This window comes from Budorcas taxicolor, chromosome 8 (assembly GCF_023091745.1).
Source record: "Budorcas taxicolor isolate Tak-1 chromosome 8, Takin1.1, whole genome shotgun sequence".
Classification (NCBI taxonomy): domain Eukaryota; kingdom Metazoa; phylum Chordata; class Mammalia; order Artiodactyla; family Bovidae; genus Budorcas; species Budorcas taxicolor.
In genome coordinates, this window is record NC_068917.1 from 105,285,006 (window position 1) to 105,311,821 (window position 26,816).

General features: G+C 42.6%; 2 protein-coding genes across 2 annotated transcripts in view; one reads left to right on the forward strand and one right to left on the reverse strand.

Moving 5' to 3' along the window:
• SNX30 (sorting nexin family member 30) overlaps window positions 1-26,816 on the forward strand; it is a 255,807-nt gene that overhangs the window by 107,398 nt on the left and 121,593 nt on the right. The window lies entirely within an intron of this gene.
• INIP (INTS3 and NABP interacting protein) lies at window positions 10,397-25,715 on the reverse strand. The gene is made up of 5 exons (XM_052644587.1): window positions 25,581-25,715; window positions 24,243-24,318; window positions 14,572-14,674; window positions 12,408-12,498; window positions 10,397-11,085 (listed from the first exon to the last, which is right to left on the reverse strand). Exons 2-5 carry the CDS (start codon window positions 24,265-24,267, stop codon window positions 10,990-10,992), a joined length of 315 nt encoding a protein of 104 aa, XP_052500547.1. The 5' UTR covers window positions 24,268-24,318; window positions 25,581-25,715; the 3' UTR covers window positions 10,397-10,989.

Here is a 26,816-nt window from a genome sequence, read left to right on the forward strand (position 1 = left end):
GTCACGGGTGCCCTGCAGGGCCACTCCCATCCCCAAGGAGCCAGGTGTGTTCAAAGGGAGCAGCTCAGCCTTTGCCCCACGAATTGGCTAACCTGGGAGACCAGGCAAGAGGCTGTGCTTCAGCTTGTGGCTGCTTACAGCCTGTCTTTTCACTGTTGGATATTTTCCTAAGAGAACTTGAATTAATAGCTCAGTAATGAATAATGAGGGGTTGGCACACACTCCTGTTTTCTTAACAGAATTATGGCTGCCAGCTTCACTGTGTTTGCTACAATATTGCAAGGCTCTGGAATCTCCTGGGAGACTCCCAGTAGTTATAACATCTGTGGCATGGAGATGGTTTCCAAAAGATTGCACTGAAAACTCATCCAAAGAGGTACAGCTATGTTCCTTTTGACCAAAGGGTTTTAACTGGCACCCATGGCTGGGCTTCAAGGAGTCTAGGAACCGCCCTAAGGTTATAGGCATAGTTTGTATGTCTGTGTGTACATTTGCTTGGGGAGAGGGTCCATGCTGGGCACCAAGATGCCAGTTTTCCCTTCGGATGATTAGACTTATTTCATTTACTCATTCAAATGTTTGAGCAGTTGTTACAATTTGCCAGGCACTATCCAAAATCACTCCAGATGGTGACTGCAGCCATGAAATTAAAAGACACTTACTCCTTGGAAGAAAAGTTATGACCAACCTAGATAGCATATTCAAAAGCAGAGACATTGCTTTAGCGACTAAGGTCCGTCTAGTCAAGGCTATGGTTTTTCCTGGGGTCATGTATGGGTGTGAGAGTTGGACTGTGGAGAAGGCTGAGCGCTAAAGAATTGATGCTTTTGAACTGTGGTGTTGGAGAAGACTCTTGAGAGTCCCTTGGACTGCAAGGAGATCAGCCCTGGGATTTCTTTGGAAGGAATGATGCTGAAGCTGAAACTCCAGTACTTTGGCCACCTCATGTGAAGAGTTGACTCATTGGAAAAGACTCTGATGCTGGGAGGGATTGGGGGCAGGAGGAGAAGGGGACGACCGAGGATGAGATGGCTGGATGGCATCACTGACTCGATGGACATGAGTCTGAGTGAACTTCGGGAGTTGGTGATGGACAGGGAGGCCTGGCATGCTGCGATTCATGGGGTCGCAAAGAGTGGGACGCGACTGAGTGACTGAACTGAACTGATCTTTAGCACAGCTTCCCCAGTGGCTGAGCGGTAAAGAAACTGCCTGTGATGCAGGAGATGTGGGTTGAATCCCTGGATTGGGACAATTTCTTGGAGGAGGTACAGCAACCCACTCCAGTATTCTTGCCTGAAGAATCCCATGCACAGAGGAGCCTGGTGGGCTACAGTCCATAGGGTTACAAAGAGTAGGACACGACAAGAGACAGCATGCTCGCGTCCTAAGCCCTGGGGGCATATATCAGTAAAACACATACACACACAGAAAAGGATCTGCACGTACAGCCCTTATATTCTAGTGGGAGAAGGCAGATAATTAAAAAGTTAATTACATTCTATGTTAGAGGGTGCCAAGTATCACAGAGAAAAAGTAAGCAAGGTGGTTTTGAGATGGATGAAGTTTTGAATACCGTGGTCCAAGAAGGCATTATTGAAAAGATAACATTAAGTAAAGACTTGAGACCGCTGAGAGCAAGCTACATGGATAAAGGCGTGGGTAAAGGGAAGAAGACTGTGCCAAGCAGAGGGGTCAGCAGTGAAGACCTGGGGGATACCCCGATCTCTTCAGTTACTTTTGCTTGACATTAAGGCAGACAGCAGGGTCTGAGAAAATATCACCACCTTCTGGCAGAGTGGAACTGCTGAGCATCTCAGGTCAAACCATTTTCTGTTGGATGGACCAGGCTAGTTTGTCTAACCAAAGCGGCAGAGAATATCACTCTGGACCAGGGACCAACATTCATTATCAGTCAAACCTGTTAGTTCTAACACAAGTTAGAAAAACTAAGTAAACTGTTAGTTTTCACGAGATGAAAGCACATATAACTTTTGGCTCAAATTTCCAATTGTCCTTTGTTCACTGGCCATTTTCAGGATATCAACAGCCTCTCAGTAGAAAAGCTTATTAACTGTAAGGGAGAAAGGGAGTATATTAAGATTCAAGGGGGAGAAATTTTTAACTTTGATTGCCTGTTTCAGCTAAATTCTCTTTGTTCCAACAAATAAACTCATTTGACAACATTTCGTAGATTTGTAGTCCATTATAAAGATTTTGGCTTTACTCTCAGTGAGATGGAAACTTATTAAAGACATGATCTTACATTAAAATTATGGTAAAATATACATAAAACTTACCATCTTAACCATTTTTAAATGTTACAGTTTAGTGGCGTTAAGTACATTCACATTATTATGTAACCATCACAACTATCCATTTCCAAAATTTTTTCACCACCCAGTGGTGTAACTCAGTACCCATTAAACAATAACTCATTTCCCCCTTCTCCCAGCCACTGGGTAACCACTGTTCTACTTTCTGTTTCTGGTGAATTTGACTGTTCTAGGCACCTCATGTGGAGAAGATGATGGCACCCCACTCCAGTACTCTTGCCTGGAAAATCCCATGGACGGAGGAGCCTGGTGGGCTGAAGTCCATGGGGTTGCTAAGAGTCGGACACGACTGAGCAACATCACTTTCACTTTTCACTTTCATGCACTGGAGAAGGAAATGGCAACCCACTGCAGTGTTCTTGCCTGGAGAATCCCAGGGACGGTGGGGACCCTGGTGGGCTGCCGTCTACGGGGTTGCACAGAGTCGGACATGACTGAAGCGACTTAGCAGCAGCAGTAGCAGGCACCTCATGTAAGTGGACTCATACAATATGTGTCCTGTGTCTGGCTTATTTCAGTTAGCACATGGCTGCAGGGTTCATCTATGTTGTAGTATGTATCAGAATTTCATTCCTTCTTAAGGCTGAATATCCTTTCGTATGTATATACCATACTTTGTTCCTTCATCCGATGATGGCCGTTTGGGTTATTTCCGCCTCTGGCTCTTGGGAATAATGCTGCAATGAACGTGGGTGCACACATGCCTGTTCGAGTCCCTGCTTTCAGGTCTTCTGAAGTGGAATCACTGGCTCACGGGAAGCTCTCTGTTTAACTTTTTGAGGAGCTGTCCTACTGTTCTCCACAACAGTTGCACCATTTTACATCCCCACCAATAGCACGCCAGTGTCTCTACATTCTCACCAGCGCTTGTTTTCTGGGTTTTGTTTTGTTTTTGTTTTACAACAGCCATCCTGAGTGTGAAGTGGTCTCGTTGTGGCTTTTCGTTTCCATTTCCCTAATGATTAGAGACGCTGATCATCTTTTCAGAGGCCTTACTTACGTTTTTAAAGTATCAGGTTGGCCAAATAGTTCCTTCAGGCTTTTCCATAACATCTTATGGAAAAACCCAAAGGAACTCTGGCCAGCCGAATATCACTCTGGCTACTGTGTTGAAATTCTCAACTGTGAGGTGAGATGAAGGCCAATTAGAGGGGCTTCCCAGGTGATTCTAGGTAAAGAACCCGCCTGCCAATGCAGGAGACGTAAGAGACACAGGTTCAGTCCCTGGGTCTGGAAGATCCCCTGGAGAAGGGAATGGCAACCCACTCCAATATTCTAGCCTGGCTGGACAGAGGAGCCTGGCAGGGTACAGTCTGTATGGGCGCAGAGTCAAACACGACTGAAGTGGCTTAGCACGCAGACACGCAGTAGTCTAGGTATGCGATGTTGGTGGCTTGGAACGAGACGATAGCAGTGGAACTTGGGAAGGAAGGGGGGTAAGGTAAGGTAAGGAGGTATGGCCCGTCCAGGCAAGGAGGATGGCCCAAGGGGCGACTGGAGAAGGGGGAAGGCAGTCTCTGGAACCCAGGATGTCCTCTGGAACCCTGGGAGACTAGGGTATTAGCTCACACCGAAGAGTTTGCCTATATCCCCAGGACAGTAGCAGGGATAACACAGGGGAGAAGACAGCTCTGGAGTAGGACACGAGACCTTAAGGAAGGTAAGGGAGCGCCCAGGCAGGATACTCGGCCATCGCGACGTTGGAGTCTTTAAGGGGAGGAGGGGGCATGCATTTTTTAAGAAGTGAATTTTGAGAGAAAATAAATATTCTAAAGTGGCAATGGTCAGTGAGCCGGACACTAGGTGAACCTGCAGCCGGGATGCGAATCTGGCCCCCTTGAGAGACACCAGAGACCTGTAGACCTTGAGAGGAAGGCAGGAACTAGGAAGAGCTCGTGCATATAGATGTATTTTGGTGACTGAACCAAAGGAATTTCAGAGATCACAGCAGGGTATCATCAGGAAAGGACACGTCATTGTGGGAGGGTTGGGGGCCGCGGGTGCATGGCCAGAGGCTGAACCGCAAGGAAGGGAGGTCCTGGCAGCTCACTCTGGTGTTGACTGAGAGCAGAAGGCCAGCAATGGGGGCAGCACCCGTGGCAAGGTGGGAGGAGTTCTGCTTTCTCACCCCCTAGCTGTGTGCCTAAGAGGTCACTTAGCAAGGTCATACATCTTGTGTTTCAGTTCAGTTCAGTCGCTCAGTCATGTCCTACTCTTTGCAACCCCATGGACTGAAGCACGCCAGGCCTCCCTGTCCATCATCAACTCCCAGAGCCTACTCAAACTCATGTCCATTGAGTTGGTGATGCCATCCAACCATCTCATCCTCTGTCGTCCCCTTCTCCTCCTGCCTTCAATCTTTCCCAGCATCAGGGTCTTTTCCAGTGAGTCAGTTTTTGCATCAGGTGGCCAAAGTATTGGAGTTTCAGCTTCAACATCACTCCTGCCAATAAATATTCAGGACTGATCTCCTTCAGAATGGACTGGTTGGATCTCCTTGCAGTCCAAGGGACTCTCAAGAGTCTTCTCCAACACCACAGTTCAAAAGCATCAATTCTTCGGCACTCAGCTTTCTTTATAGTCCAATTTTCACATCCATACATGACTACTGGAAAAACCATAGCTTTGACTAGATGGACCTTTGTTGCTGCTGCTGCTGAGTCACTTCAGTCATGTCTGACTGTGCGACCCCATAGATGGCAGCCCACCAGGCTCCCCCATCCCTGGGATTCTCCAGGCAAGAACACTGGAGTGGGTTGCCATTTCCTTCTCCAGTTCATGAAAGTGAAGTCGCTCAGTCGTGTCTGACCCTCAGTGACCCCATGGACTGCAGCCTACCAGGCTCCTCCGTCTATGGGATTTTCCAGGCAAGAGTACTGGAGTGGGGGGCCATTGCCTTCTCTGAGACCTTTGTTGGCAAAGTAATGTCTCTGTTTTTTAATATGCAGTCTAGGTTGGTCATAGCTTTTCTTCCAAGGAGCAAGTGTCTTTTAATTTCATGGCTGCAGTCACCATCTGCAGTGATTTTGGAGCCCTCCAAAATGAAGTGTGTCACTGTTTCCAGTGTTTCCCCATCTATTCCCCATGAAGTGATGGGACCGGATGCCATGATCTTAGTTTTCTGAACGTTGAGTTTTAAGCCAGCTTTTTCACTCTTCTTTTTCACTTTCATCAAGAGGCTCTTTAGTTCTTCTTTGCTTTCTGCTGAGGTTATTGATATTTCTCCCAGCAGTTTTGATTCCAGCTTGTGCTTCATGAAGTCCAGCATTTCTCATGATGTACTCTGCATATAATTTAAATAAGCAGGTGACAATATACAGCCTTGACGTACTCCTTTCCTAACTTGGAACCAGTCTGTTGTTCCATGTCCAGTTCTAACTGTTGCTTCTTGACCTACATACAGATTTCTCAGGAGGCAGGTCAGGTGGTTTGATATTCCCATCTCTTGAAGAATTTTCCACATCTGTGTTAGATAGCTACTTTAATCTAGCTTAAACAATAATGACAGCTGATTACCCCCATACATACCCTTCCAAAGAGGAAGGGCAGTACTTTAGGAACTGACTCAGCTGTGCAGTTATGTCCTCAAGGACCCAGTTTCTTTATATTTCTCTGTTGCACCTTTTATGGTGGTGGCTTCATTCTAACACTGGTTTCACCTCATGGTCACATGGTGGCTGCCAAGAATACTCAGGGAAAAAAATACATAATTTCGTTTTACACATCTAGAATGACTCCCTTTTAGTAGCAGTCTCAGAAAAATGTAAACACATCTGTCTACATCCAGCAAACCTCTCCAGCAGTCTCACTGGGGTTGAATTTGGGTAACATGTCCACTCTTGAACTAGTTCTCATGGTCTGTGAGATGCCATGTGTCAACTGGCTATGGTGAAAGGGAGTTGTCCTGATCAGTTTGGAGCATGTAAGGCCCACCTGTTGCTGAGACAGTCAGCATATTGCCTGTAATGGGGAAGGGCTATGCTGAATAAAATCTGAGCATTGTTGGGAAGATGGGATTTCCAGGTGACTTGGTGGTGAAGAATCCGCCTGCCAATGTAGGAGACACAGGGGATGCAGTTTCAATCCCTGGGTTGGGAAGATCCCCTGGTGTAGGAAATGGCAACCCACTCCAGTATTCTTGCTTGGAGAATCCCATGGACAGAGGAGCCTGGAAGGCTACAGTCCATAGGGTCGCAGTGTTGGACATGCCTGAGCGACTGAGCATGCACACACTATTAGGAAGGGGGAACGAGTAGATTACTAAGAATGTCTACTCATGAGCTGAGCCGTCATGCAGGTTGAATGAATACTGTGCAAGGATGCCTTGCTTTTTCTTTCTTAAAGGTTCTTGGAGGTAGCACTCTAGAAGAGCTGTGGGAGAGAAGGCCGATGGGGGTGGAAGGAGGTAAGGAAACAAGAAATTTGGGTTAAGGATCCAAGAACTAAATGGAAGAGAGCAGAGCTGGATGGGACTAGAGCTGAGGCATGGATGTGTAACAAGAGCACGCCTGTCTGAATTCTCAATGGAAATTGAGAGTAAATATTCCTCTAGTTCCCCTTTCCCCAGAGCTGATTAGGGCCTAATTGGTTCATCTCTGTACCTGTCTGTGCTCAGCAATGTTCAGTTGCTCCCAGCTGTTTTATGTCAGGCTAGAGACATTTGCCTCACCCTGGAATTCCAGACTCTCTAGAATGAGTACAGCCTGTATTTGGCCTCATTTCTAATTATTGCTGCATACCAATTTCTCTAGTGGTCATGAATGGATGTGAGAGTTGGACTATAAAGAAAGCTGAGTGCTGAAGAACTGATGCTTTTGAACTGTGGTATTGGAGAAGACTCTTGAGAGTCCCTTGGACTGCAAGGAGATCCAACCAGTCCATCCTAAAGATCAGTCTTGGGTGTTCATTGGAAGGACTGACGTTGAAGCTGAAACTCCAATACTTTGGCCACCTGATGCGAAGAGCTTACTCATTTGAAAAGACTCTGATGCTGGGAAAGATTGAAGGCAGGAGGAGAAGGGGACGACAGAGGATGAGATGGTTGGATGGCATCACTGACTCAATGGACATGAGTTTGAGTGAACTCCGGGAGTTGGTGATGGACAGGGAGGCCTGGCGTGCTGCAGTTCACGGGGTCGCAGTCGGACACGACTGAGCATTCCTGGCCGAATCTCTCATCTCAAATTCAAATGACTGTTCTCGCAAGGAGCCTTCACTAGTCCTTCCACGCTCACGTACTCATCCCTTCCTCACCTCTGGTGTGCTGTTAGCCTTTGCTACTAGTGTCGCCTGCTCTAAACTGTCAGTCAGATTCTTGAGGACAGTGAAGTTCTCCTCCTCCATCCACGTTCATTCTTTCGTTGTTGTTCAGCTCCTAGTCGTATCTGACTCTTTGCAACCCCATGGACTGCAGCATGCCAGGCTTCCCTGTCCTTCACTATCTCAAGTTTGCTCAAACTCATGTCCATTGAGTCGGTCATGCTATCTAACCATCTCATCCTCTGAAGCCTGCCCTCCATCTCTCCCAGCATCAGGGTCTTTTCCAGTGAGTCAGTTCTTCACATCAGGTGGCCAAAGTACTGGAGCTTCAGCTTCAGCATCAGTCCTTCAGTGAATATTCAGGGTTGACTGATGCAATGTCCTTGCTGTCCAAGGGACTGAGAGTGTTCTCCAGCACAATTCATTCTCTACTTACTCATTTAAAAAGTTGTGGGTGTCTACTGCATAGTAGTTACTATGCACACAGAGGTGAGGAAGCGGCACTGAGCAGACACTGTTGGACTTAATGCTCCTGAAAAGGGGCTCGTGCCAGCTGAAGGGATTCCAATTAGGGGCACCAACTGCACTAACGAACTGATGTCCTGTCTGTTGATATTCCATTTCTGAATGTAACCATATCTGCCAAAATATTTGCCTCAACAGGCCTTAAATGCATAGCAAGGTTGAGTTTTTATTGCCAAAGGAAAGGAAAGACCTAAGACAACTTAATGAGACAGCTTATAAATTTTTCAGGAAAAAAAATCAGCCTTTGAAATTACTGAGTCATTTCAGTTTTTATTCCAGAGTCATACAAAGCACTATCATCTGTATTATTTAGAAGTGGCTTTCAAAACATTTTTGCCATGACTCATAGTATTAAAAAAAAAACACCCTTTACATCACAATCCAGGTCATATTCATTCATTCCTTCATTAAGTACTGACCACCTGCTATATGCCAAATACTATTCTCAGCAGAATACAGTAGTAAACAGGCAGGAAGAACAAACGCCCTTGCCCTCCAAGACCTTACATGCCGGTGGAGCACATGATAAGGTAAACTCACAAACGCACAGAAAAGGAAGATTGGTGAACCAAAACCCGTTTCTACATGCCATGTACTCTGATATTTTCTATTAAAAAAAAAGTGGGCCACACCCCATTCAGCCATTTAGTTGGCCTCTCAATTTGGTAATGTATTGAGACCTGCACTCTGAAAAGTACTGGTCTAGGTAAGTTATGAATTAGGCAGTGTGTGTATTGTTCCCCTTTTACAGAGGAGACAGAGCGACAGGTAAGCCTTAAGGTTAAGTGGGTCGGCCACACCTGCAACCCGAGGGAAGCACCACTGGAGCCCACTGCCACCCTCCCCATTATCCTCTGCGGTCCTCACTGCTGTCGCAGTCCCTACTTTGATGGTGAAATCCTGAGCTCTGCCTGGGGCAGACCTTCTCTCCCTGCCAGGGAAGACTGCATTAGTAACTTCTAGGCCTGACCAGACTGCGTGTGCTCAGGTTTGGCCGCTCCCGGGCCCTGCACTGGATGCTGCTTCCTCGCTGCCGCACCAGAGTGGGCTCCTCTGCACTGCGGCTTAAGAGCAGGTCTTAACTCATCTCTTCCCCTTAAAGCACAGTGCTTTACAGAGCAGGCATTAGTAAATACACATGGAACTGAACTGAATTTGTAAGGAAAGGGGTGGAGGAAGTGCTTACTAGTCAGGACTGAAAGATTCAGATGTTTAGGCGATATCTATTTAAAGGGCTGAGACCAGAAAGATACCACTGGGAAAAAGATCTCACCCAGGTTATAAAAGTTACATGTTTGGTAGAAGCATCAATAGTATAAAAACTGTTCAATCCAAAAATGTTATATCCCTAGCATCAGTAGATTTAGAATGATGCCAGTAGCTCAGGGATTGCACGGAAGAGTAACTTACGTTGATTCAAGAAAAGGAGGGCCAAGGCTAGCTGCGTGAACCTGGACAGGCAGAGGCAAAGGCCTGGGTGCTCGCCAGCAGTGGGAGAAAGGGCACCTTTGCTGTACCGGTGAGCATTACAATGGGGACAGCTGCCAACTCACGCAAATGAGGAAAACCGGTTCCAATTCTCAACAGAGAGAATCTAAATGGCACAGCTGTATCTAGAACTGTCCACTCCTGCTTCGTACAGTTTAGGTGAGATGGGGCTGAGTGTATGGAACAAATACCTAAGGAAATGAAGGAGAATCTGTTCAAAAAGGGACATGAACTTTTTCTAATTCTTCACTCAAACTGTAACTTCCAGTTTAAAATCTCATCCTACCACCAGACAGGATGGGGACTTAAGGCCAAGATGAGGTCAGTTATAAAAAATACTGTATCTGTGATACAGTATAAAACGTAATTTCAATCCTACTGAAAGTAAAAAAAAAAAAAAAAACCATTAGCTCAATGACCTCTAAGGTTCAGGGACCTACATATGTATAGATTTTTAGATATCATGAACACTGAATTCTCTAGCCCATGGTTTTCAGACTTTATTTTGAATTGGAGACACTAATTCCATAGGACTAAGGTCAGTTGTGGGGACTGCATATTTAAGTAAGCATCCTGGATTCTGTTCAAAGATGCATCATGTTGAGAAACTTGCTTAACCTAATTCTTTCCTCTTTAACTGAAAAGCGGCTCAACTTTGTTTCTAATTAGAGCAAAAATGGGCAATAAAACTGTTCAGGCACACCATTTATGTAGTAACACTAAATAAGAGCATGTACAAAATTCAAAGCTATATTTCTTATTGTTTTTAATAGCATTTAGTCACATAATTTACAGTGGCATAGGTTTATAAAAGGCATTTACGACTGGCTGGTAACTTACTCACATCTTGGGTTTTCTTTTAAAATTGATAATAGGGAAACTAGTTACCAGTTAAAGGATATTTTAGGATATGATGACTATAAACACAAAAGGTACACTGATATCCATTCTATAAACAGCAAATGTGAATGTAACTTAAGCCTACTGGTTCACATTTTTAAACAGCGCCCTCATTTGTTTATAAAGTACTTTAAATGGTTCTTGAAACTCTACTGTAGACATGATATATTCAGTCCAACTAGTTTGGAAGGTGGGTTATGTGACCACATCCAATCTGGGGTCTGATTCAGAATTAAAAAACAAACTGCCTTACACACAGATTATAGTCCTGAGCAGCAGCATCAGTTCCCAGATAATACTGCTTCCAGAGCTTTCATCAGTCTCCTTTTTTTGCTTTCACTTACACATATTTTTCTTTTAAAGAAACAAAACATATAAAAAAAAGTCCACCAAATTCTGAAAGTCACAGTTTGTGTAGCACTGAATGATAGTGGCTTTGGCATTTGACATTACAAAGTCACTGCCGTTACAGATCTTTTCTTCATTCTGGGTCAAGGCGAGGTAAAACAGGAAGAATGAGATTCCCAAATGCAGAATCTTGAGTTATGAAGTATCCCGAGGAATGTGCATGTGCATGCTAAGAAAGGGTTTTAAAAAAAGAAAAAGAGGCAATTTAGTTATTAAGAGTCACAGTTCTTCAACCAAGGCATTAAAATTACTTACCCTTTCTGAGTGCTTAAGACCAAATTTGTTTTAAAAGCCAGTTCCGCTGTTGCTAATTTTGTTTAAATACACAGAAGATCTACAATAATAAAGAATTCACATTAACACGTTGCACCAGGTACTAATTTATCCTCCCTACTCTCTTCCTTGTGGTTCCCATCAGTCAGTAATTGAGTCAAAGACATGAATTACTTGATTCCTGGAAGTGGGGAGGAAAACTAGCAACAAGGTCCCAGAGTGCTCTGCTCTTGGTCAATAAAGCAGCAGAGTGAGAAAGAAGGGCAGAAGCTGGAAGGAGAAGGGGCAAGGCAGCTGATTACTGGTGATTAAGATGCCAACATTTTGTAGAGAATGCTGGAATGTAAATAACAAAACCACCAGTGATGTCCTTTGTCACTAAACAAAGGACTGTTTATAGGTGGTCTAAAGGGAGATGATCTTTAATGTAATGTTCCTTGCAATTCTGAGATTCTAAGGCTTAAAAGCATCAGTAATGATGTCTTGTCCAAGGTCTCTGAGAATCTTAAATTATCCAAGATCAATGAAATACTAAAACTGTTCATCACAGTCAATTTTTTTAAGATGATGGGTTGTCAGATTTCCATATTAAGAGTTAAGTCTTGCTCAGTCGTGTCCAACTTTTTGCGACCCTACAGACTACAGCCCACCAGGCTCCTCTGTCCATGGGATTCTCCAGGCAAGAATGCTGGAGTGGGTTGCCATGCCCTCCTCCAGAGGATCTTTCCAACCCAGGGACTGAACCTATGTGTCTCATGTCTCCTGCACTGGCGGTAGGCTTACCACTAGCACCACTCAAAACAGATATGCTGACCATTAAAAAAAGAATCCAAGCAACAATAAATCAGACTATCAAAGAACATAACAGCATGACCAATCTGAAAAATATATATGTACTATTAAACTAGCCAGCCAGTTCAGCTTCTTGAGTTCATTCACGCCATCCAAATATCCTACACTCTTGTGCACAAGCAGTCTCTCGCCAGGTGTGGCAAAAAATCAATCATGACCACGTCAACAACATAAAAGATATTTCATTACTCCTGTATTGGTCCTTCAAATCCTTTGGGCATGACTGAACATCAGCAAACCACTGCAATTATGTATGGAACATTTTTATTGATATTGCTCCAATGAAATACAAAATAAGAACTGTGCTGTTTTCTAAGCCCTGGAAAATCTCCAGTGAGATAAGAATGTCAGTCACACTTTTCTCACCTGCAAAGCTGCCTTCTGCTGGGCTGCAATATGCTGCTGCTCAGCGTGGTCCCGGAAGTCCTTGTTGAGGGCGGGTCTCGAGAGCGCAATGCTAAAATAAGAATCTTAGTTACTTGACTATTTAGAGACTCCTTTACTTCTGAATCACATTTTTCATTAGATATTCTATATCGGGATTATTTAAAAAACAAAACATCTTCCTGAATAAGTCTTCTTTCCTTCTTCCACTGTTTACATTAATTTATAAGGAAAAGCCCATATTATTTACTAGTGCTTCAGATTATCTCCTTTTTATCAATGATTTATGGTCTTCTGCTTTCAAACTGATTTGAGGTAAAGTTACATTTATGATGAAGACTAAAGAGCTGACTATTTCAAGCAGATGGTGGAGCATACGAAGGCAGGATTCAACCCTGACACACTGGAAGGAATTCATGGATTAGCAGGACTGGAGGTCTGGAGCGGGGAGAAGTGGGTTGTCAAAAAATGAGTCTAGGAAGGAAGGCAGGTACCAGGACATGTACAGCCTCATGAAAGAAATCAAGAAATTCAATTCCTAGGCCAGGCAATTAAACCTAAGAGAATGATAGATGCTTGGAGAAGGAAGTGACAGGGAATAATAAACAATTAAAGTACACATTTCTGACTTTGATTACTAGTAGATCTGTACCACTCCTGGCGACAAGTAAGCCAAGAATACTAAGTAGGTAGAGAGGGGAGATGAGTTCAGTGTGAAACACACCAAGTGTGAAACGCCTGCAGGACATCAAAGTGTAGATGTCCAGGAGGCAGTCTGGTACTTGAGAGGAATGGGCTAGAGACGTAAGCGTGTGAAAGTTATCGGCACATAAATAACAGGCTGTGAGAGTGGATGCAACTGCCCAGTGCAAAGACGCAGACTGGGCAACTGGTCTAGGACAGAACTCGGAGGAACACCAACATTCAAGAGACAGGCAGTGGAGAAATGCCTACAACAGACACCAGGACGGCATAACCGTGAATGAACGGAAGCCAAGAAGACTATTTTAAGGAGGAAGCTGTATACAACGGGATAAAAAAAATAAAAAGCTTGTCATCTGTGACGGCAAATCCCGTATGCGCTCACTTATATGTGGAATCTAAAAAACAAAACGAAAACAGACTTCTATATACCTGAATCTAACACAATATTTATATCAAGTATATGCCAATAAAAATTAAAACAAAAAATTAACCAGTAATAATAAAAAAAAGAAAACAGACTCACAGATAAACAGGTGGTTAACAGAGGGGAGGGGTGTGAGGTGGGAGAAACAGGCAAAGGGGATTAAGAGGCACCAACCTGTTAGAAAATAAAGAGGTCACAGGAATGTAATATGCAGCGTAAGAAATGTGATCAACAATGTTGTAATAACTTTGTATAGGGACAGATGGTCACTTACTGTAGTGATCAGATCACAGTGTATGCAGATGTCAGATCAGTACACAGTAAACCTGCAGCTAATGTAATACTGTATAGTAACTACATCTCCATTTTTTGAAAAGGAAGAAATCAGCGGTTTCAAATAATGCTAAGCAGTCTAACAAGAAAAGGACTTTGGTTCATCAGATTTAGCCACAAGGAAGTTGCAAGTGACCTGGGCTCCAATCCATTCTTTGGGGCTAGGGTGGGGAGGCCTGGAAGTCAGACTGTAGTGGGCTAAGGAGTCAGTAAGTGAGAGAGCAGAGATGTGTAGGTAGACAACTCCTTTAAGAGATCTGCCTGAAAGAGAGAAAGGGAAGTTAAGGTGGTGGCCGAATGGAATAATGGGTGTCAGGGAAGAGATTTAAGATGGCAGAAATGAAATAAAGATCATTAAGTTACCTCAATTTTACCTACTTGGCATAATGCTTAAAAAGTGGGACATTAACAATAATTTCATGAATAACAACAACCAAAAAACACAAAACTCTTTTCTTTTTTTGCAAGTAGCCTGTAGAGAAAATTAAATATTCTGATTAGAATGAAAATATTTAAAATCTAAACAATTTTTTTAAAATCTAGTTTTTTCAAATCCAACTAGGAAATAAAACATCACATGTTAAATTCCAATGTTAAAGAAACAAATCACTGCCAACCAATTTTAATTCTGTCCAAGATGCTTTTTGTATCACTAAATATAAAAACCAGATTATTCTTCTATACCTAGCTCCAGGATGATTTGTTGAAGATTGGTTCTGCATTAGTAACTTTCTTTTTTCTTTGTCCAGCTCTGCCAAGATTGCAACTCTATTTTTGTTTTGAAAACCTAAAATAAGAGAGGGGGCGGGGAATGAGAAAGAAAGAAAACAGATTAGAGCTACTTTATAAGCCTAGGCTACCTAGAAATCCAGAAAGCAAAATTTTATTCTCTAACAGGATAATAAACTACTAGTAAGCACTTTTCCTTCTCTATTGCCTATTTTCAACCAACTGTAACAGCATTATACACAGATAAAAGCAAAGTATAATTCTGACTGACGACTTTTAAGACTTAGTTCTACAGAATTTTAATCACCAAAGATGGGTAACAGCATTTGTTTCTTAAAATCTCTGTGGCCCCAAATTCGGCAGGGACCAATCTCTACCTTGCTCAGTCAATCTCTGAAGTGGAGATTTTCTTAGTTCTCAGTTCTAGGAGTCTTTATGAATGCCTCTTTCATGGAAGTAGAGAGCATGAAAAGTATTAGATATACTTAGGTCGAAACAGTATTTCTTTTTCTCAACAGCTTTCATTCAGAAATGACACACACAGTCTTTCAAGGAACAAGCCAAAGAATTGCAACTGACTAGCAACAGTTCTGAGAGAGAAATGGAACACAACTGAAGGGAAAGGCTTCAGTCAGGTCTGTCAGGCTCCTATCTTCTGACCTTGTCTGATGTCCCAGAACTGTACTTCCTTCTTGACCTTTCAAAAATAATTTATATGGCAGTTTTTGCACAAAACATTTACTATATTATAGACATATATAGTCAACAGAACTTAAGTAACAATAATAGCTTATTTCAAATTTGAAACTTAAGGCAAAACACTAGGTAGTCTATTTGTTACATGAAGTACATTATTATGCTTCAGTTCAGTTCAGTTCAGTTCAGTTGCTCAGTCGTGTCCGACTCTCTGCGACCCCATGAATCGCAGCACGCGAGGCCTCCCTGTCCATCACCATCTCCTGGAGTTCACTCAGACTCACGTCCATTGAGTCCATGATGCCATCCAGCCATCTCATCCTGGGTCGTCCCCTTCTCCTCCTGCCCCCAATCCCTCCCAGCATCAGAGTCTTTTCCAATGAGTCAACTCCTCGCATGATGTCTGGCTCTTTGCGACCCTATGAACTGTAGTCCTCCAGGTTCTTCTGTTCATGGGATTTTTCAGGCAGGATTACTGGAGCAGGTTGCCATTTCCTCCTCCAGGGGATCTTCCCGATCCAGGGACTGAACTTGAGTCTCCTACATTGGCAGGCAGATTCTTTACCACTGAGCCACCCGGGAAGGTGAGTTATGTGAAGTAGTTAAGCATAATTTTCTAGAGCAAGATTCTCCCACTGTCAAGGTTTGCACAAACTTAACTCAAAGGCATATATATATAAAATTTAACTTCTGTTACAGTCACTACATGAACTGTTTTTTAACACAAACTATCTCTTGCCATAATTCAGTATTTTACTTTTATGTTATTTTACATGTACCTTAAAGTTAAAGGTAACTTTTACATTCTTAGAAGCATGAGGGTAGTAAAACATTATCTCATGTACAGTAGGAAATACTATTTCTTTATAACTAAACTTTTTCCTAATAAAATTATTTTATAATGCAGCAAACTCTAAAAGTTCCACTTTCAGAACTATAACTCTGTCTCCATTCACAATCGTATGTACTCTCATTTCCACATTCATTTACAGAAACATTGTAATACCACACATTTCTGTGTCACTAAAAATATTCTGGAGTAACTAGCATTACATCAAACTGCACTTGAAACCTAACAGCTAATAATTCACATTGTGCGAAGAGTTCTATGACACTTAACAAGGACTAATAGGAAATCTTTTTATTGAAAAAAATCTAAAACTAAAGAATGAAAATTACTGTTTGATAAGTGGGGTTATGGATAATATACTTTCCAATTACAGTTATTATACTGCTTTCAAAACAATGATTATTTTTAAAGCTATTTTAAAAATTCAAATCCTTTCAAGTACTTATCTTACAAGCTATATACTCTTCACAACTCTACAGTGAATCGAACTATATCACCCGAAGAGAGCTGTTTAGGGGGAGGTTCCCTGGCGGCCTACTGGTCAGCACTGCACGCTTTCAGTACCGTAGCCTAGGTTCAATTCCTGACTGGGTAACTGAGACCCTACAAGCCGCTTAGTGTCCCGTCCTCAAAAAAAACAAAACAGCTGCTTAGTATTGGAGGAGTCCATTCCTCCAATTATCTTACTGGTTTACTAATAAACTATTAGTTTAACATGTTTTAAGTTATTTATTGTGTATAAATGACATAAATGCAGGCACTAAGGCAGATGCTAAGAATGCAGCCACGTGTCACAACCTGACTTCACTCTAGCTCTCATGGTTCTTAAAACATTCCAGTGAAGAAGGAAATTATCAAATAATTACACAGATGAATGTATAATTAGAGTCTAAGATGAGCAGTCTGAAATAAAGAAATAAAATTCTATCAGCATTTATAACAATCACTGTAGGACTCAATGTTGAATCACCCTGACTCAGACTGGAAGGAGGGGGAGTAGTGTCAAAGCAGTCTCCCCCAGGAAGGAGTGCTTGAGCTGAAATGTTAGATTAATTAGCTTAATTAGGGGTGGAGGGACAAAATAACCCTTCCCCTGGTAGAAAGATCAGAGAAGCTGCAAGGCTGAGAATACACTAGACAAGAGGAAAAAAGCCAGCAGAACAAGCTAGAGGCGAGAGGTTGTTCATGGCCAGAGAAATGACCAGACATGCCAAACTCAAGAGCTTTTTAGGCAGTTAAATCACCGGGACAATGAGAGAATTAGTATGAAGTAAGGAATAAGGAATAATCGTCTCCAACTCTTTGCAACCCCATGCTGTAGCCCACCAGGCTCCTCTGTCCATGAATTTTCCAGGCAAGAATACTGGAGCAGATTGCCACGTTTTTGGAGGGTAGGCAGGCAGAATATTATTATGCCTCCTCAATGATACATAAAATGTATTCAGTGGTTCAAGCTTATACTAATTCAGGAGAGACTGCCTGAGTCTAAGTCTTCGCAGAATAAAAAAAATAACAACATTATTAACTGAATTAATCAGTAGCAGTATCTGGTCTTCTAGATAGCTAGTTAGTGGCAAACACTTCCTATAACTTGCAAGATTAAAAAATTATTCAACTCTTAAAAAAAATTATTCAACTCTTAGCCATCTTTTAGAATTTACTGAAAACACAGATCAGGGAAAAGAATAAGCCCTGGTGTCTGCTCAGGTGATCTCCCTGTGTTCAAGTTCTTTCTCTCTTAGGCCCTGAGGACTTACCCCGTTAAGCTGCTGCCTCTTCTTCTATCTATTGAGGTTCCTTGTCTTCATCAGTGGTTAAATAAGATGATGAAATCTCTTCTGCTTGGATCACCCTTTCCTCCTCACTCATTTTTCTTTTCCTCTTACAGATAAACTCATTTCTCTGAGTTTATTTATAGTAAATAGCTTTAGTATTTTTAGATTTTATATTTTATTTTAGAGTTTATAGTAAGGATTTTCTGCTTAATAATAGCTGCATAAGAGATACAAAAATAAAGGTGAGGTCTTTTGCCCCTAGTCTAGAGCTCCCAATTTTTTCTTGGATGCTATAATTACAATGTTCAAACCCACAGCAAAAGTGCAGTGTGGGAAACAACAGCGAACTTGGGCACAGATTCAATTTGGGTTCTCATCTCAGTACTACCAGTTAGTATTTAATATTGGGAAAATTACCTCACTATGCAGGACCGATGGGCATAACAATGACAACTTTGAAGGATGGTTATATGAAATATAGTAAATGTAAAAAACACACCTAGCATACTGCCTGCCACGTGGTTCTGTTCAGTTCAGTTCAGTCGCTCAGTTGTGTCCGACTCTCTGCGACACCATGAACCGCGGCACGCCAGGCCTCCCTGTCCATTGCCAACTCCTGGAGTCCACCCAAACCCATGTCCATTGAGTCGGTGATGCCATCCAACCATCTTATCCTCTGTTGTCCCCTTCTCCTCCTGCCCTCAATCCCTCCCAGCATCAGGGTCTTTCCAAGGAGTCAGTTCTTCACATCAGGTGGCCAAGTACTGGAGTTTCAGCTTCAACATCAGTCCTTCCAAAGCTTACTAAATACTAGCTATTACTTAATTACTAGCTATTTACTTACTTACTAAACACTAGCTATTACTTTTAGTATCACTTAGTGTTCTCTATCCGGAGAAGGCAGTGGCACCCCACTCCAGTACTCTTGCCTGGAAAATCCCATGGACAGAGGAGCCTGGTGGGCTGCAGTCCATGGGGTCGCAAAGAGTCAGACACGACTGAGTGACTTCACTTTCACTTTTCACTTTCATGCATTGGAAAAGGACATGGCAACCCACTCCAGTGTTCTTGCCTGGAGAATCCCGGGGACGGGGGAGCCTGGTGGGCAGCCATCGATGGGGTCGCACGGAGTTGGACACGACTGAAGCGACTTAGCAGCAGCAGCAGCAGTGTTCTCTATCATTTAGTTTGTTAACCTCACTAGATTCTTTAAAATATATATATTTATTTATTTGGTTGCGCTGAGTCTTAGTTGAGGCATATGGGATCTAGTTCCCTGACCAGGGGATCAAACCTGGGCCCCCTGCTTTGGGAGCCGTTTTAGCCACTGGACTACCAGGGAAGTCCCCTCACTAGATTCTTGTCAGCCCCATTCTGACAATTCTCGTTCAGTAAACAGGTTTCCATTACAAAGGGTACAAGTGATTAGCACAGCTTTCAAGGTTACACTCACATGACTGGCCTCCCAGGTCAGTCTCAATGGACAGGGGATCACAAGCTCTCTTTTACTATACAAACAATCTCATTCTAGTGTATATAACACTCTGCCTCAATTCAGTTTCATTCCTATTTGAACCTGGGCCTATAGATCAATTCCAGCATCAGAAAACTACTGTAGTGCCTTTGCCTTGACAATGAAAAATGAGACAAAAAGAAATCTAGCTTTATTTATTTAGAAATCTAGCTTTAAAAAACCAACTCCAAATTGTGTCTTTGCATCCACACTCTCATCTTTAAAAAACGTACAAATACAAGAATTTTAAGGTGATTTTTATGCATCACTAGGATAAATTCTTAATTAAGAGGTAGCATACCTTAGCACAAGCCTGAAGGGTAAATTTGCTTTCCTTCTGGACCATAGATGGTTTAAGAACTTGGGTCTGAGGTCACCAAGACACCTCCCAAGAGCTATGCTACTCCAATCCTACACAGCATCCTGAAATCACAGCTAAGAACATCCAAAGTGGCCCCAAATCAATAGTTCCCATCACTGGATTACAGGAATTCTAGTTATTACTCTAAGCATTCTGAGGTAACTATAATAGAACTAAAAGAACTAGGATCTTACTCGGTTTTTCACCAGGTTTCTCTGTGTAGCTAAAATCAGGTTAGAGCAATCTCCCAACTGCCAACACATGATCACAGGACTCTGATATTTACCAGTCATGAGAGCCTCTTTCCATAGGAATGGTACCTTGGCCAAATTCCAGTTTGACAATCTGCCTCTACATATTAAATTCTCAAAATGTTACTTATTGATCAAATAATTATTATGAACCCATCAAATGTTCCACACTATGGTGAATGCTAAGGAGAACTGAGAGACTTCAGTAACTGTCTGAAGAGCTTGTGAAATTTAGCAGTTCAGACGGCTACTGCAGTATGATAGACTGCTAGATCTCCAGACGGCCTGCCCCCTACAGTAGAGACACTAATACATTACACCACACAGATGAAGGTTTCTGTAAAAGTCATTGTTCTTTCAGTTACTATTGTAAGATAATTATGGAACTTTGTCTTCAATCTTCATAATAAGTAATTCCAATACACATGAACAGTACAGAAGTAATTTAACATAAAGAGTAAAATGCAGTAACTCCAAAAATAGTTTATTTTCCCTGAGAGTCTCAGAGTCTATGGAACATGATATGGACTCCCTCTGCTGGTGTCTAATAGCAACAGCTCATGACACCAAAAAAATCACTGACAAAAGAGCAACAAAAGTCAAAGGACTAATCTAAATTTGCTTCTATTTAGGGGATGTTTCATAGTGGATTTGACTACGAATCAATCAAAGGCAACAGTAAAAATGATTGTGTTTTATTCCAACTGCTTAAAAAATTATAAATCTTGAATATCTGTGCTATTACAACAGAAGGATAAAAATATTTATTTTGTTTTCATTGTGACTTTTAGAAGCATATTTTCTCTCCAAAATGGATTTCTCTTAGTTTCATTTTGGTTCAAATTAAAATTTTAATCTGAATCCCTATAACCTGTTGAAAAGCAGAGGTCAAAGACCACAGGGGAATGCTGACCTGTAATTAGTCCATAGAACACACAAATCACTCTTGGGTATTTGAGAGAACAGAACTGCATTAGCTGGTTACACCCAGTAAAGCTATCACCACAGCTAGGCTTTTACAATACCACACTTCTATAAAGGGCTTCCCAGGTGGCTTGGTGGTAAAGAATCTGCCTGCCAAGGCAGAAGACTCAGGTTCAATCCTGGGAAACAGTCCCTAGAGAAGGAAATGGGAACTCACTCCAGTGTTCTTGCCTGGAAAATCCCATGGACAGAGGAGCCTGGCAGGCTGCAGTCCATGGGGTCACAAAGTGTTGGACGCAACTTAGCAACTAAAACTTTCACACCCAGGATGGATTTTCTAATTCCAAGTACCCTTTGAGGAATTGCCCCATTTTGACTGCTTTGTGTAAAAATAAAGACTGTTGTTTAAGACCAAAAAAAAAAAGTGAGCAAGATTTCAGCTTCTACAGCCAACATAAAGGAAACAAGAGTTTGTTCGGAATATAAGTTGAGCCAAGCCATCTACTAGAACAAAATCACATTTCAGAGGAATATACCAGAATCCAGGGTCTCTATAACGTATTAGTCATAGTACCCAGGATTTCATAACAAATCACTAAGTATAGTAAGAAACTTGGGCTTCCCTGGTGGCTCAGCTGGTAAAGAATCCACCTGCAATGTGGGAGACCTGGGTTCGATTCCTGGGTTGGGAAGATCCCCTGGAGATGGGAAAGACCACCCATTCCAGTATTCTGGCCTAGAGAATTCCATGTATAGTCTATGGGGTCACAAAAAGTCGGACATGACTGAGCGACTTTCACTTAGAGTAAGAAAAAGACAAATGTGACCCATACTCCAAAAAAAAAAAAAAAAACGCAGTCAACAGAAACCAAGTCCAAAATGATCTAGGTGATGTAATTAGCAGTGACACAGAACCTGTATCCAGACTCTTAAAAAAAACTGGTAATAAAAACAATTTTTAAAAAAATGAGCAAAAGGAAGTCTGAACAAACACTTCCCAAAGATTTGCGATGGCCAATAAGCACATTAAAAAGTGCTCAACATTTGTCATTAGGGAAATGCAAGTTAATACTACAATGAGATGTCACTTTTTTACACCCTCTAAAATGGCTAAAATTGAAAAGACCAACAGTGCTCTATATGGAGCAACCAGAAATGTCCCACTTTACTGGAGGGAATGTAAAGTGCACTCCACTGCCCCACTCCTAGCTATTTATCCAAATATCTGCAAAAAGACTTACAACTATTCAAAGCAGCTTTATTCACAATGACCCAAACTGATAGAACCCCAAAGTCTCCAAAAAGGAAAACGAGTAAGGAAACTGCGGTAAATTCATGCAATGGAATACTAGTCTGCAATAAAAAAGAATAAACAATTGATGCGTGGCACAACATGGATGGTTCTCACAGACAGTACAGTGAGTGTGAGCAGGACAAAAACATGTTTATATGACGTTTAAAATAAACACAACTAAGCTTAATTTAAAAATAAGATCTGTCAAATGGACGCTTAATTTTGATATGGAGAGGAAAACAGAAGTTTCAATTTTTCAAGTAGGTTTGTAAGTTTGTAAGTTTCACTTACAAGGTGGAACCGAATACTTTCTGGAGATTAAACTTTGCTTTTGAAAACTTATTTTTAAACAAAACAAAAACTCCTTACTTGGGATGTTTCTAACTTGATTGGCTTAAGGGAGCTCTTAACACACATGAAATGTGTATGGAAAGTTTTTCAAGCAAATGAAAATAAAAGCATGGATATGGCCCAATGACAATTTTAACTTCTTTAAAAGTGGTTCTTATCTCAAGTAAAAAAGTAAGAGAACAAATGTCAGAGCAGGATCTAAGGTTTATAATGTGAGCAATATTAACACAGATTAGAATATAGGATTTAGATGTTCCAGATGTTCAAGCTGGATTTAGGAAAGGCAGAGAAACCAGAGATCAAATTGCTAACATCTGCTGTATCATCAAAAAGCAAGAGAGTTCCATAAAAACATCTACTTCTGCTTCATTGACTATGCCAAAGCCTTTGACTGTGTGGACCACAACAAACTCTGGAAAATTCTTACCGAGATGGGAATACCAGACCACCTAACCGGAGCAATCTATATGCAGGTCAAGAAGCAACAGTTAGAACTAGACATGGAACAACAGACTGGTTCCAAATCGGGAAAGGAGTACATCAAGGCTGTATATTGTTACCCTGCTTATTTAACTTATATGCAGAGTACATCATGAGAAACGCTGGACTACATGAAGCACAAGCTGGAATCAAGATTGCTGGGAGAAATATCAATAACCTCAGATATGCAGATGACACCGCCCTTATGGCAGAAAGAGAATAAGAACTAAAGAGCCTCTTGATGAAAGTGAAACAAGACAGTGAAAATTTGGTTTAAAATTCAATATTCAGAAAACTAACATCGTGGCATCTGGTCCCATCACTTCATGGCAAACAGATGGGAAAACAGTGGAAACCGTGATAGACTTCACTTTGGGGGGCTCCAAAATCACTGCAGATGGTGACTGCAGCCATGAACTGAAAAGACGTTTGTTCCTTGGAAGACAAGTTATGACCAACGTAGACAGGTTATTAAAAAGCAGAGACATTATTTTGCCAACAAAGGTCCATCTAGTCAAAGCTATGGTTTTTCCAGTGTTCATGTATGGATGTGAGAGTTGGACTATAAAGAAAGCTGAGAGCCAAAGAATTGATGCTTTTGAACTGTGGTGTTGGAAAAGACTCTAGAGAGTCCTTTGGACAGCAAGGAGATTCATCCAGTCCATCCTAAAGGAAATCAGTCCTGAACAGTCATTGGAAGGACTGATGCTGAAGCTCCAATACTTTGGTCACCTGATGTGAAGAACCGACTCATCTGAAAAGATCCTGATGCTGGGAAAGAGTGAGGGCAGGAGAAGAAGGGGACGACAGAGGATGAGATGGTTGGATGGCATCACTGACTCAATAGACATAGGTTTGGGTGGACTCCGGGAGCTGGTGATGGACAGGGAGGCCTGGCAGGCTTCGGTTCTTGGGGTCACAAAGAGTCGGACATGACTGAGCAACTGAACTGACTGACATATAGACAAAATGATCGAATTGCTTCAAATATGTGATTTTATTTTGCTAGTCTTTTTTTTTGCTATTCATTTTTAATTCTGCCTACAATGACTACCCTATGCTAAATTTCTATCAAAATTAATTTTCTATCAAAAGTTCCTAGTAATAAAAGAAATTCCAGGATGCACTTACCTTGTCCTGAAGGGTTTGCTGCCATCTTCCTATTTTCTGTTTCAACTATGTTCAGGGGTCAGCACTTTACAAACACCTGTGAAAAATAATGTGTACACACTTATCTTCATCTCTTCAGAAACATATGTCTGAAAGGCACGCAACTTAAAGCAAGTACCTCAAGTTATTTAGAGGGCTCAGTTGCTTCAGTCATGTTTGACTCTGCGACCTTAAAGCCTGCCAGGCTCCTCTGTCCATGGGATTTTCCAGACAATACTGGGTTGCCATTTCCTACTCCAGGAGATCTTCCTGACCCAGGGATGGAACCAGTGTCTTTTATGTCTCCCATATTGTCAGATGGGTTCTTTACCTCTAGCACCACCTGGGAAGCCCACTTAGAGAGTGAAAGTCAAATTTTTATTCTTGCAGATGTTGATACCAACAGTTAGCATTACTGTCTTTAATTACATCATTAGGTTATGTTTACCAAATACTACCAAATGTATCAACTAATTGATAGTATCAATGCGATTACAGGACTAGGAAGCAAAAATCACTCAACGATAGTGCCTCTGGATTCATTTAAGATACCTAGCTAACAACTACTGTGTATACTACTTAAGGCTAAAAAGGGAAAGAAGCCGAATATTTCTCCAGTATATACTCTGCACTCTACACTTTATGACTGAAATTAGTTATTTTATTTATCACCACTTTATAAATGGGGAGATTGTGCCCAAGGTAACGAAGCTAGTGCGAATACTGTTAGTTTTAAATTTCGTGCTTTTGAACTAGGCCTTGGGTAGATCCCAAATGAGCAAGACCCTACTCTTGCTCTCATGAAATGTACAATCCAGTGGGAAAACACTGTCTCATTCAAGGAACAATACTAAAAAAAGTTTAATACGCGCTTTTTACAAGGCCTGAACAACGCTCTGTGAGCAGAGACGAACTGATTCTACTGGCGTGACGAGGTATGCCTTATAAGATGCGCACGAAAAGACAAGAGCTAGTAAACACATGTCGGTTTTGAACAAAATAATGTTAGGTGTCTCCTGCGGCTTAAGTACAGAGCAGACGAAAACCGGGTTAGGAAGGGAGGAACAAGAGGACCATCTTGTGATGGGGGACTTCAAGCAGGGACGTGACAAGGTTGTACCAGCCTCTCAGAAGGGTCTCTGGGGCGTGCGTGGAGGCTGGCGCAGCGGCTGCGGCCGAGACCCAGGACAACACGGGGAGTGAATGCTGGGAGGCAAAGCTGACGGGGAAGCCACTACCCTATAGCACGGGATGGCGGCAGCAAGTCAGCGCCGGGGCCACACACCTCCATAACCGGTGCCGCCAGGCGGTCCTACTTACCGCGAGGCGGAAGAGCCAGGACCGCCTAGCCGTCAGGTCGCGTTCTCCAAGGGGGCGCGACCACTTAAGGACCCGCAAGTGGAGCTCAACATGTAACTCCACAACCCCCCCGCCCCCGCTGCTCTTCCGCCCCCCGGTGACTTACCCACGAGGGAGCGGAAGTCCCGCCTCCCGCCTGGACCCAACTGCCGCTCCTCACGGTGATTCGTACTTTAACTGCCAACCTCATGCATACGCCACTTCCTTTCCAAAGAGTGGCAGCCAGAGAGGCTCAGGGAACTTGCAGGCCGGGGGCGGGGCCCGAAAAGGGCGGGGCGCGCAGTGACGTAGGGGCGGGGCAGAGACAGAATGGGTCCCTAGCACCGCGAGTAGCTATTCCGTCCAGACCGCTGGGGGCAGAAAAGCCACCAGGGCAGCAACTGTGAATCCACTTAGGTTGGGACTGAGGCGGAGGTGCGGTTGGCACTTGGAGAGCGAGCTTTAACAACCATGTTGGCGTTGTGCATCTTCATGTACACAAATCCCGGGGATACTTTTCTACTTTCAGTTCAGTTCAGTTCAGTCGCTCAGTCGTGTCCGACTCTTTGCGACCCCATGAATTGCGGCACGCCAGGCCTCCCTGTCCATCACCAACTCCCGGAGTTCACTCAAATTCACGTCCATCGAGTCAGTGATGCCATCCAGCCATCTCATCCTCGGTCGTCCCCTTCTCCTCCTGCCCCCAATCCCTCCCAGCATCAGAGTCTTTTCCAATGAGTCAACTCTTCGCATGAGGTGGACAGAGTATTGGAGTTTCAGCTTCAGCATCATTCCTTCCAAAGAACACCCAGGGATGACTCCTTCAGAATGGACTGGTTGGATCTCCTTGCAGTCCAAGGGACTCTCAGGAGTCTTCTCCAACACCACAGTTCAAAAGCATCAATTCTTCAGCGCTGGTCTTTCTTCACAGTCCAACTCTCACATCCATATATGACCACTGGAAAAACCATAGCCTTGACTAGACGGACCTTTGTTGGCAAAGTAATGTCTCTGCTTTTGAATATGCTATCTAGGTTGGACATAACTTTCCTTCCAAGGAGTAAGCATCTTAATTTCACGGCTGCACTTAATTAAACTTAAGATAAGCACTGAACTTGTAGAAAATTTTCACTGCTGTGCACTTGCAATAGTGTGTATTTGTGGATATGCCACATTTCAGATGAAGAAGTCACTCCTTGTGGGATAGCCTGATGCCAG

Excerpts from the sequence above, each read along its gene's own strand:
- INIP (XM_052644587.1), bottom strand. The coding sequence starts at position 24,267 with ATGGCAGCAAACCCTTCAGGACAAG. Across the intron at positions 12,499-14,571 it reads ACAAATCATCCTGGAGCTAG|CATTGCGCTCTCGAGACCCG; the intron begins GTATAGAAGAAT and ends TTCTTATTTTAG. Across the intron at positions 11,086-12,407 it reads AGCAGAAGGCAGCTTTGCAG|CATGCACATGCACATTCCTC; the intron begins GTGAGAAAAGTG and ends ACCCTTTCTTAG.